General features: G+C 36.9%; 1 protein-coding gene across 1 annotated transcript in view; it reads right to left on the reverse strand.

Moving 5' to 3' along the window:
* LOC145774728 (sodium/potassium-transporting ATPase subunit alpha-3-like) overlaps nt 1–8,708 on the reverse strand; it is a 33,293-nt gene extending 24,585 nt beyond the window's left edge. Inside the window, exons 1-6 of the mRNA XM_082586026.1 lie at nt 8,557–8,708; nt 6,926–7,129; nt 6,604–6,717; nt 5,945–6,079; nt 5,617–5,734; nt 495–629 (exon numbers count right to left, since the gene is read on the reverse strand). Coding sequence (XP_082442152.1) covers nt 495–629; nt 5,617–5,734; nt 5,945–6,079; nt 6,604–6,717; nt 6,926–7,129; nt 8,557–8,670 — 820 coding nt within the window. The 5' untranslated portion in view covers nt 8,671–8,708. The remainder of the gene's footprint in view (nt 1–494; nt 630–5,616; nt 5,735–5,944; nt 6,080–6,603; nt 6,718–6,925; nt 7,130–8,556) is intronic.
* Nucleotides 8,709–12,871: the final 4,163 nt, after the last annotated feature.

Genomic DNA, 12,871 nt, shown 5'->3' on the forward strand with positions numbered 1-12,871 from the left:
TACGCCAAACAAACAACAGACAAAAAGCTTTTATTTTCTGCCACAAAAAGTTGTTTATAATTGACACATAGATGACACAATCAATTAAGAAAGTGTTTTGCTGTATTATATTTTCTAGAGTTGAAATCGAACTCCAAAATAAAAGAATAAATTATTATCTTTAAAAAAATCTCTCAATGTACATAAACCATCTGCTTGAAAAGTTTTTTTTTTGTAGAAAATATCTTGAAGTAATAGATAACTCTAAATTATTAATGCTTTTACGCCAAAAACATTTAAATGTCTCTTCTGTCCTACGTAAAGAAACGTTAAACGATAAATTTAATGACGTGAGTTTGACGCTGTTCTATAGTATAGAAATAGTTCGAAACCAAAATTGATTACTATAATTTAACTAAGCAACTTTGCATTCAGACCTGGAAACCTGCTTTTAAGGTAAAGGACTCAACAAGACCACGACGACAACGAATGTGACGTCACTGATGACGTGTAACCTGAAATGACGTGTATGAAATGTTCGATCTCGCGAGCTATGGGGGTCTGCCCACTTTGCAGGCCGGAAGCGAGATTGGCAATCCTTCCCATCACTGTGTCGTCTCCACACTTGATGATGACTCCTTTAGCCGATCCTGGTGATGGAGAATGAAAGTTTTACTTCAAATAACGATCATTTGACGTTGGAAGAAGAGAGTTTGTTCCGAAGCAGACTGAGGGATTTTGCAGTCGATCAACTTTCAAGGAAGTCAAAAGTTTCTTCTAATTGCATCTTCACTTGTGTTTGATGTCATGATGAAGTGAACGTTTAGCCAGGAAAGCCCATCAGCTTTGCATTCACCTCCACAGCAAAAACAGTCCTTGCTGTTCTATAGGAAAACGAGCCTAGGGTTAAGGCTATACTCAATGCCAATGTATGATTAAGTTTCAGTTGCGGTTGATTTGAGAAGGAGCGATCTTCCTGGCGTCAGCACTACCTGACTACTCACTGTTGCACCAAGTTTCTAGTGTAATTGAAGAAAAATTGTTAAAATAACGTCCTGAAAGCAATTTATTCCAAATCAGAAAAAACTACACCACTTTTAACTTCCAGCTCTTTGCTTTTTGATTAAATTACGTTTATTTGGGTTAAACAGATGTAAAAATTATGAATCTACAGTTGCGGCAAAGAGTCAGGGATCAAGGGTTTTCAAAGATATTATTTCCATTTATCTTCGGTCGATTTTCTAATCGTAAAATTATGCTCGGAGGTAGACCCTTCGCATTAAAGCCCGTAATCCGATAGAAACTTATCTTCGACAGAACCGGGGACTGAGCTTTTGTCTTTTGAGCGTGCTCTTGGTCGAAGCACATTCTTTCATCACGTAAACGCTTTTTCTCAGATAGCACCGCAAAGATCGTGGAATGAAGATATTATTTATTTGTCTGAAGCTCAAATGACAGTGAGTAAAAAAATTAACTGGCCACAAAAAGCTTTGTTTTTAGGAGAGATTATCATTAAAACAATGCGGTCATGCGCAATAAATTACGCCAAGTTATAAAACCCACCTTTCCAATCTTGATTTAACTGTTCAGGTTAGAAAACTTAAATCGATGCAAAAGTTAGCTATACTCTATTCCAATGTATAATTAATAATTTTAGTTGTAGGTCTACTACGTTGCTAATACAATTGAGGAAAAGTTTTATTGCATAAGCATCGCTACAGATGAACAAAATAAAAACCATATGCCCACTACGTAAATCACGCATATGTTTGTTTTCCAATCTTTTTCTTCACCAGTATAGCGATCAACAAGTCCGATTTATCACTCAATACCCATTGCCACATTAATCTTGATGACAAAGCTTATGAATTGACAATTATGCAACAGCATAACAGCCTTGGATTGTGCAAAGAGTAAAATTGCATGCGTGGCTCCCAATGAACTTTTTGGCTGAATAAAAGCGATGCATAACAGCCTGGAAGCAAAAACGTGTTAAAAGCCACATGCAAAGCAAAACGAGCAGCTGAATAGCTTGCATCCTCCAAGCAGCAGTAGAACTGTAGACCTGATATTATGTGAATAAAATGCTCAATTTCGACGGCGATGGGGGTTTCCCCTACTTCCAAACCAGAGGCTAATGACGCAATGCGGCCCATGACGGTATGGTCGCCACATTTTATGACAATCCCACGAGCGGAACCTGATAGAAAGAGGAACTGTTATGACATGTACCTTATCACCCAAATACTCTGGTCTTGCAGTCATGCAAGGTGTTACCACATGTTCTTGTTCATTGCCTTGCTAGTATGTGCTAGACCTACGGTAGCTAGCACGATCTTTTTTGATCCACACGTTAATGACGAAAGTAAAATGATACAATCAAAAGGTCTCAATATGCTGCAATATAAGGTCGAGTAAGTCACAAAATCTGCTAAAATAACCATTAATATTATTCTTTTCCAACAGGGTTATATCCTACACACAAAAATCACCATTTGAAAAACTTTACAGCAAACGTGGTAAAGGAAGCTCATAGGTAACTTTGAATATTACTTAAAATGTTACTAATTAATCGTGGTGAAATTTCTCCCTGGTCAGAGAAAGCCACTTACAAACTTAACCTTAGCATAGTATTAGCCTATATCGTTCTAGTTAATCTAGTTGCTGTGAGATTTTGACAAAGACTCAGCCAAAGGTAGACAGTTGAGAATTTCAGTTTGTCAGTTAAGTGTCATGCTTGTCCATTTCATGCATTTGATGCTTATGCATGAAGATCAGGTGCGCAGTTCAACGTAGAAAATTGTACGGTCAGTAATTGATTCATTTTATCTTGTTATGTAAAACACTTTATTTTCTTTCTAATCTATGTGAAATTGTAAATTCTACATATATTTTGCAAAGCAAATAACCGATAAGTAACAGCATTGTCTGCGTAATCGCAAAGCTAGCTGGAGTTTTTCAATAACCGCCAAACCCAACCGCTTTTTTATATTGATTTTACACAAGTACACCTGAAACTACATAGAAACAACTTGTTAACTAACAAACCTGTGAGCTGTGTCACAGATACAACCACGACCGTCTATGTCGTTCATTCATAAAGTATGCGACATTGTACAGTCTGGCTTATTGCTGGATAGTGGATAGGCTGATTTGAAAACGACTGTAAATGGTCTAACTTTTGATACTAGACAACGACACAGATTGAAATCTTTTCTTTTTAATTCACAAGTAACTAAATTGCTCCACAATAAAATAATTTTACCGTATAAACGTTATTACAATAAAAAAATAAGCTGATATCAAAATTTGTTGCATTTTTATTTTTGGGTTGCAATACATAGCGCGTAGTTTTTGCAGCTTCGAGAAGTTACGAGAACTAAGTTATGGTTGTGTGGTATGTCACCTGAATTAAAGACTAAAATAGCATATTTTTCTATGTATGTCATAAACCAAGCTTCTTTTTTTTCTCTTTTGTTTTTCTTTTTTTCTATATATATATATTTTTATTTTTTTATATATATTTGATGATGAACTGTTTTATTTTGGTCAACGACGCACGAGTACAAAATAATTGACACGGCGAGAAGAACACAATAAACATAGCCAGGTCAGAGACTTTAAAGAACCGGCCTGCCACGCCCCGTGGAGGCGGGGAGCGGCGTGATTATGGGGTGGCGATGCACCCGGAAGGGAAGTCCACCAGCTTAGGTCGCGGGGGCCAGGCTGGGGAGTCTAGGTACCTGTGGAAGGAAAGTGTGGATCGAGATTTTTGTGCGACTCGTCCGCAAAAGTTAGAATGGCGGAACGGGCCAGGGAGACGGGATTTGCTTTCTGCAAACGCAAAAAGGTCAGCTCACGACGGGCCGGGCGACAGAAGTTTTATAAAGCCAGGCAGCGCCCACGTCTCCATCACGTGACCGTAACACAGGTACGTTTGACTCCTATACCCGGTCTGCCCGTAGGCAGAGCGGATAAACTTTGGGGTCTCCCACGAGGAAGAGAAGCTTAGCTACAAGGACGATTTGAATACTCGTGGGAGACGAAAATTATATAAAATCTGGAGCAAAGGCTCAATTAATTGGTGTAAAAAAAAGATGGTAAGTGGGAATATATTGTATGCTTTACCTACCGAAAAAGTGTTGACGTTGAACCAACGAGCACGGATGTGCACTGGCCAGACGTTGAGGCAGGTTCGCCCAGATGGGTCGGGGGGACTAGCGATCGAAGCGTAGATATGGCTAGGCTACGTTACCAGGAAAAATATATAATAGTGGGATGAAACTTTGGAGGTTGCATCGAGTTGATCGGGAAATCATGATTATCGATGAGTTAAAAGCAACGCGAGGTTGATCCGAGCGGGAAAGAGCAGCATATCGGGAGAAGGTAGTGTGTGATAATCTAAAATATCGAAATATGAAAATACAGATCCAGTGTTGTTAATGATATTACGTCATTGATGATGATATGAGTCCATTCACGATATGCAATATATACTTAATTCATATATTGCTATGTTATTTTATTGATGATGATTGTATTCTTCATTGAGCTGCAGCATGCTGATGAAACGACAATTGTTTACAGGTAAATTGATAATGAAACAATGGATTTAACATACTATGACGTCACACAATTACTGGCGGGTTTTGAGGTTTGCTGTCTTGCGCGCTCGGATGCTTACTGCAGAGCTTCAGCTGTTGGGGAATTGAGCTTCTGATCGCTGGAATCGTCTTTTCTATGACGTAGCCCCTCCACGAGTGAGCCCGGCGTTCCAAGCTTTCCAGACACGGAGGGAACCTTCGATTGAGAGGGAGGCCACTTTTCTATATATATATTTTTTTTTTTCGTTGGAAGGTATATTTTTTTTTATATTTTCTCTTTTTTTCTTTCTTTTTTCTTTTCGCTCAACTTTCCAACCAAGCTTCGTTTTTCATCATTTATTGTTTTGATTGCTTTCCTTGAAAGTTAAGCTATTTGTGAAAATATTTCACTTCAAAGTTTATCGTTCAATCACAAATTAGAAAGTTTGTGTATTCCGGAGAGCTAACGGTTAATTGTTGTGATGGTTTGGACTCAAAACTATTGATGGAATTCTACAAAATATCTTGTTTAAAATTGATTGAAGTGGGCGAAATCAGTTTGTATTGTCTTTGGTTTTCTTCACAAGATCAACAATTTTTGAAGGCAAACAAGCTGGACAAACTTTTCTAAGTAGGCCATACCTTTTCTTATATTACATCAAAGATCATAGCATCAATAATGCTTCATGTCTCTTAACCCTGTTTCTTTCAAAATAATCTTGTTTTTCTTGAAAACACGCAATGGGCGTTTAAAAGCATCGTAGTCATCAGTAGTCGGAACAATATATTTTGGTCATTTTGTCACTTGGTTTATGACATCATGTAGAAATACTCTTGTAAATGAAATTGAATTTCTAGCTTTCAATTAACTTTTTTGATTTCATCTATTTATCGTTGTGCAAATTTGTGCATTTTCTTAGCCAAACTGCATCTTGCCTATACGGATTCCTTGCTACTTGAAAGATTTTCGTCAGTGGGTTGAGAGAAGCATTATAAATCTTGCATTAAATTAAGATTTGCAAATGTCTAAAATCGACATTTGTGGATAACTAACCTTCAACGCAGTTGGTGGAAAAGAAAGCAATATTTCTAGTTTCGATTGGATTATTGTTCGTGCATTCTGACGACCTCGATTGCGGTTCCGACTCTCCCGTGAGAGATGAATTGTCAACCTGTCAGAAAAAATCGTTGAACTGTCATCTCAAATAAAACAGTTTCAGTTTCTTAGAATCGCACCTGCCTTTATATTGTAACTTACTTGGCTGAGAGAAAGGAACTGGCCACCTTACTTTTGTTAGTGCCGAAGGCCGAAAATAATGATAGCCTCATCATCTCATTCTGCGAAGCTAAGTATCCAAGTATGGGACCTTTAGGCTACATACCTTCATTGAAGCTGAAGTAATAATTCGAATGTCGGCAGGTATTCTGTCGCCTCCTTTCACTTCACAAATGTCTCCCACGACAAGGTGTTGAGCTAAAATTTGCGATTTTGCACCGTCACGAATCACCAATGCGTGCTGCAAAGAAGCTTTGTAAGAAATAAAATGGTTCTTTCCTTACATATTTTATAAGTTCGAGAAACAATAAATAAGTAACCCAGACAGCAAAATACGTCATTTTTACATTGACTCAACGTCTACGTTGAATCAATGTAAAAAATAACGGACATTGCTGTTTGGGTAGGCATATAAACAACACCCAAAAGATGGAATGTTGTGTAGTGTTCGTTTGATATATCATCCATAATATCTTTTCAATAGTTGAATTTCAAAAAAGTTTGAACAAGTTATTTTCCTGGTAGGTTACCAACAAAGTAGTCGAGCATTCACGTTTGTCAATACCCTTTATTTTGCCACCACCTCTGGATGATTCTATTCTACTTTTACGTCGTTTCAACGTTGTTACTATTGGCTAACATCCATTACAAAATTTGAAAAGTCAGTGGGCTGTGATTTAGTTGGTGTCTAAACTACGCTTGTACACATGTACAGTACACGATGTCATGTTTATGCTTAGCTTTCATGAAAACGACCATATTTACCTGCGGAACTAAATTTTTGAATGATTCCATTATTTTAGAACTTTTTGATTCCTGGTAATACTGAAAACAACCAGTTATGATGACGACAGCGGCTAGGACGACACCGAGATATAGCTGCAGTGAACAAAAACTTGATTAAATTTTTCTGAAGTTCAATTTTTTACAGATTAAAACTTTTGCGAAAGCTCTAATTCTAGACCTATCTGTTGATATAGACAAAAGTCTAACTTAAGATTTTTAACACAATACTTGTGCATTACAAGCTATTAAAAAACTTTCAGTCACAATTCTTGAACTGCCGACGCAGCTATACTCCACTAACATTGTCAAGATTAGGAGAGTCTGTTCTTGTGGCTTCAAGTCCAAACGCAAAAAAGCAAAGAATGGATCCAAACCAAAGAAGAGTGGAAAAACCTCCAAACAAGTTTTTACAAAACTTGATCCATTCAGGTGTTGTTTTGGGAGGGGTCAAGGCATTCGGCCCATCACGTGCCAAGTACTCTGCAGCTTGCTTTGAGGTCAAACCCTGGTTAGATATATAACATTAGTCTGACGTGAATACAATATAATATTTAAAAAATGTAAAGGTTCTCATGTTTTCGGCATTCAGTTTTAGTACAAGCCTGTTAGTGAGATTCTGAATACGTAGCAAGGAAAGAACTATGCAGGGCTTGGAAGGCTTTAAAAAATAAAACAGTATGTTACTTATAAGTTATAAGTCAAGCAGTAAATCAGCCCTTGTTACCTTTTACTATGATTCAATGTCTGCAAACATTGACTGAACATTGGGAGTAGAACTCAAATTAGAAGGATAAGTGGTATCATGGAACAAAAAATTTATAAAAAGAAAAACAATTGATGATCAGGGATGGATCCAGCCTCTAATTTTTGGGGGGGGTGCTGCTGAAATCTATTTTCGTCAGTGTGGCACTGTCAAAATGTGTCTCTGCAGTATTTGGCATACTGATAAGCATTCATGTTGATAATACAGATGTTTTGTTTAATATTAATAAAGACCTGAAAACGGAGAAAGTGTGCATGAAAAATCAAGTCTTAAAAACAAGCATGATAAAAAACACTTATGGTATCGGGTATAACAAAATTTAAGAACGTGATGAAATTTTGGGAAATATTCTAAAGTTAGAAAACATGAGCAGTACAAAACACATGATTATTTCCATTGGACAATACACATTCCATAATCTACACAGCATCAATTCGTTACATGCTGATATAAAATGCTATGATCTATCAAAATATAAAGTAATACTAGTAGATCTTAATACCATTAGTTTATTAAAATAATAGCAGTTTGAATTTTTTTTGGGGGTGCGCACCCCCCCTTGGATCCATCCTTGTTGATGATAAACTACAGCAATAAATACTGGAAATTTTGTTTATGTGTATTACCATTGACGACTCTATTTAGCAATTATTGCCTTGACAAACTCTCTCTAAAATTACTGCACGACTGTTTCACTTAATGGGGGTCTATCAAGAAAATAGGAAGTTATAGAAATCTACTCGAAGTGAGAAAATAGTTTTTACTTTCAACATAGTAAACGCTTTTCCAATGGAAAAGAGGCATGCAACTTCATACTATCATGTTCCAGGGCAAGCATCGCATATTTATGGTAAATACGAAGACTACCGGTTTGGCAAGTACACCGAACTGATGTTACTTTGCCATTTCAAAATTCATTTATTTTGCTTATCTTACATTAGACTAGTCGAATCCATGTTGTACAAGTATCAGGGCTTCCAGCATGCTGCAGCGTTGCACAACTAATAAGAACAGTGCTAAAAATATTCAAATCTGCAATTGACATCTATCACAAAGTTAAAAACTTTTAATATACTGTTTTCTGCTTAAAGTTTTATAGAAGTCCCCTGAAAACCAGATCCGGAAGATTCCACATTACACAACCCTGAAATAAATAAAGAAAAACTTACTTTATCGGCACTGGTCTTGAGCCGGGAGAAAAGTTCCTCCATTGCAATCTTATGCTCATCCATTTCGAGCTCCTTCTTCAAATCGGACATATCTCTTTTATCTTTTTTTGCCATCTTTGTTTTTGCTGAATTAGCTGCAACCGTATCGTTGTTGTCCTGCGCAGATTGCGTTAATGCAACATGTAAACACAAAGTGGTTCTTCACAAAACTTTGCCTTGAAGCGAGTCCTCAAATTAATGCTTTGTGATCCGGGTTTAAACCATTCGGTTCCCACACAAGATTTGAAACAGCGCCAACTCACAGGATTCAGCAGATCGTTTTGCAAAATTAAGTTCACAAAACGGTTTAGTGAAAAAACACAAGTAGGCTACTAATAACTTATTTGTGAACGCTTCAAAATATCTCTGGTTGCTTGTTTTGAGTAAAACGCTATTTTGTCAGCTATAAAACCAAGTAGACTACTTTGATATGTCAACCTTCTTTCTACAATTAACAAAAAGCAGCAAAGACTTAGATAGTCAACGAGACAGATATTGTCTCAGATGAAATTCCTGCATTCTTTCATCAAACCTTCAGAAAAAAATCGTTTTTCAAAACCATGTTGTGAGTTGTGACAATTATACAACTCTTTCACCTGTCTGAAATTTGTAATGTAATGGAGGCACAGTGCACTACCGTAGCCTATATGTAATTAAACGTGTCTGTTGTGCTTGTAGATTACTAAAAAATAAAGACCTTTCTCAAGCAAGCGTAGCCTAAGACACGATTGACTGCTAGTAACTTTGGTAAAATTTGCTCTGTTGTAGTACAAACAAATAAAAGTATTGCATTAGATTAAGTTGCGCTTTTAGCAGCATGATCGACTCTTCCACACTAAATTAGCTATGTAACGTTTTGCATCGCTTCGACGTGTTATAAACGCTACAAAAAGAACATTTCAAAAGAACTGACCCTTTGAACTGTCCAGTAAATTCAGTTGCCTTGGATAAAACTATTTACGCGGATCAAAGGCAGAATGGAAGTCAATCACAACAATATCTTTCGTCATAGACAACTGGGTGACGACAGAAGCTTTAATAGTTTTGCATTAACAAGGCAAGAAACCAATTGCATAAACAGTCATTGATAGCTTACTATCATAAACTGGGATCACCCTTAGGACATTGTTTATCACGCGTTTGATCTGGAAATGGAATATAGTCTTCCAACTAAGCAAGACTGAACAGCGACTGCTTTTTTGCTTTAATCCACATTTTTTGTTTGTTTTCTTTTAGAACACTGAAAAAAATTACTTGCAGTCTTAATTTGAAATTAGCTTATTTAAATATAACACAAACAGTTCTTAGATTAGTCAAAAGAGCTAGATACCGGTATAGGTTTGATACAAAATTTCAATACTATCAATTCGTAAAACACTGTAGTCGCAGCCATTTTCAATAAAATTAAACAAATGACTTTGCCCTACTATTGTCAGATACTTTGGCAAAATAGGTCCTACAATATTTTAACAGCTCGCAAAGTAAAATAATCAAACGTAAGCCCACTACCTATACTGGAGCAATAGAGATTGTAAAATCTAGCAGTGATCGCTTCTTTCGGTTCTATTGAAAGACCAAGAGGGGTTAGCAGCATACTCATTAAACTAAAGACCTTCTAGCTCTTTCAGTGGGTAGTGAACTCACTTGCTTGTTGGCTACAACAAGCAAATAAAACCAAGCATCAACACAAGGTTTAGGCAAGCATAATTTTAATTCAAACACAAAAAATGATTTGTACGTTTTCGCTTGCATTAATTATCTGCATCTCATTTGTTCTGGGATAGGTTTGTTTTCATTTTTTGTCTTTGTATCTGATTGGGTATTCATTGAAATGAAATTATTTCTGTCAGGCTACTACTACATTTCTATCACTGCTACTACACTAATCCTTAAAAATTTAGTAGACATAATTTTCACTCCAACACAATATTCTACAACAAACAATTGAGAATCTCACGAGAACATGTGACTAGCATCCTTGAAGGAACAAGTTCAAAATTAACGCAAAAATTCTTTTACCAAGCTTTATATTTCCTTGTAGCCTAATAAATGGCCTGCAAGAATGTGACAAGTACTCTTTAAAAAAGACGTGATTTGACGCAATAGTACAATGTTAATAAAAATAATTTACCCATTTAGATCAGAAAAGAAGTTTGAAAAAAAGCTCCAATTCAATCAACCTTTAAAAGAACCATAACGAAGATTTATGTGTAACCACGAATATATTACCAGTGCTTTTCTTCAAATCCAAATCCAACCAAAGTGAACTGAACAACCAACAGCAAAGCTACAGAAATTTGATAGGCTACTATAGTGGATATAGATTTCGGCCTACCAACCGAAACGCTACAAAAGAAGCTTATCAGTAATCGCAGAAAAGCAAGCGTAAGGCAAATTTGTCGCTCTCTTGCAAACGCATTTCAATCTTCAAGGTTACCATATCGATTTGTATTATTTTGTTTAGAAAAAAAAAGCAATTACATGTGGAAGTAATCTCTTCAACAGACTTTGGTTCCTTTTGGAATCAATGAACTTTTGATGACGTCAAACAAATGTTTAAAGAGAATAACATCAACTCGTTTTACAACTTTTCATCGAAGACCAACTAAGCAGATATTAGACTGCTGTTAATTAATTTGCAACCATCTCTGCAGTTGTACATGCTAGCACCTGCACAAAATCTTTAACACTATTTGTGATGCGAGGATCAATTTCGCTTTGTAGTAATTGCATATTTATTTAAATAGACTCTATCTTTCTGTAATAGAGTATACCTTGTACTTTTAGTGTTTATTACCATCCTCATCATCAGTGGTGGCCTCAAGGTTTTGTGGGCCCTGGGCAAGAAGCAGTGGCGTAACCAGGAATTTCGAAAGGGGGGTTTCACGGCTGGCGGGCGGTCTGGGGGCTTCTCCCAGAAAATTTTGAAAACTTATTTTGAATTTGGTGCATTCTGAGAGCATTTACAACAAAAATGTGGGTATGAATATTCCGGTAAAATGGTACTGTCCGGTGGCAAAGCAAAAGGATAAGATCAAGTTTTCTTGGACATTTTTCGGTAATAAGCTAAGTCTCTATGTTTTCTTGCTAATTCCTGGCTGAGATATTTGAACGTTCGGTATTGGCAAAACTCTCTCTTTTAATGCAGTTTTGTTTATGATTAGGCAAACTTTGTTTTGAAGACATAAAGACTGAAAGCATCATTCTCAATATCGTGACGTCACATGCGTGCCAAAGGGGGTTGTAACCCCCAATCCCCCCCCCTGGTTACGCTACTGGCAAGAAGTAATATGAGGCCCCCCTACAGCCCGGTATCGACAAATTAAAGTAGCCTTCACAAACTCAAATAACCATAAGTCACAATAACACAAAAAGGAATTAACATGATACAATAACAAATAGCGATGGTTAGCGAGAAAGGTTTATTTCATGCTGTGACATCTTCACATCACTCTGATTCTATGTTGTACCACCACACCCAGTGCCCTCCAAGTCCCACACCACCCGTCTGCAGCACTTACACAAAATGCACCTTCTAGCTTTTATTGCGGCAAACTCTTTAAGAAGAGAAGCATTATCCAATGTTTTGCCCACGTTGTGCTCAACTGAAACAACAGCTAGTCCAACCAAGCGTTCTTGGCTCATTGTAGAGCGAAGGTAATTTTTTATCAACTTCAGTTTAGAAAATGATCTTTCCCCTAAAGCTACAGTAACTGGCACAGTAAGAAATAGTCTTAGCAACAAACACAAGTTAGGGTACACAACATTCAGTTTGTTTTGATGCAGATAGGCTACTGTAGAACAGAGAAAATTGTGGTTTCTTTTGTTTTCAATGGTGAATATATTCTTGTGAAGCTCTGCACTTCAGTGGAAAGTTCTTCACTGTCAAGGTCTCCACCAAATTCTGGGGATGCTTCAGAGCATTTTTTTAACAGATTCTCTTCTGTGATGGAGGTCGGCAAACAAGTATCACACACAAAACCATACATTTTTTGGAACTCTGTGATTTTTTCAAACCTATCATCCATCTTGGAAATAGCTTCATCTAGGAGAGCATTGAAAAAGTCTATTCTAAAAGCTTCCTTGCTGCTTCTGTTGCTTTCAGCATCCTCATCTGTATCTTCAAACAAGAATCTCTTGCGTTTCCGTCGACGGGTTTCCTGATAGAAAGCTTGCACGGGTCATCAAAAGCCATTGCTTTTATTTCAGCAATCTTTATAGCATCTTCGAAGCCACTTTCTCTATATTCCAACAAAAAGTTTCTTGTTCTTTGTAT

The sequence above is a fragment of the Aplidium turbinatum genome, chromosome 7 (assembly GCF_918807975.1).
Source record: "Aplidium turbinatum chromosome 7, kaAplTurb1.1, whole genome shotgun sequence".
NCBI classification, from domain to species: Eukaryota; Metazoa; Chordata; class Ascidiacea; order Aplousobranchia; family Polyclinidae; genus Aplidium; species Aplidium turbinatum.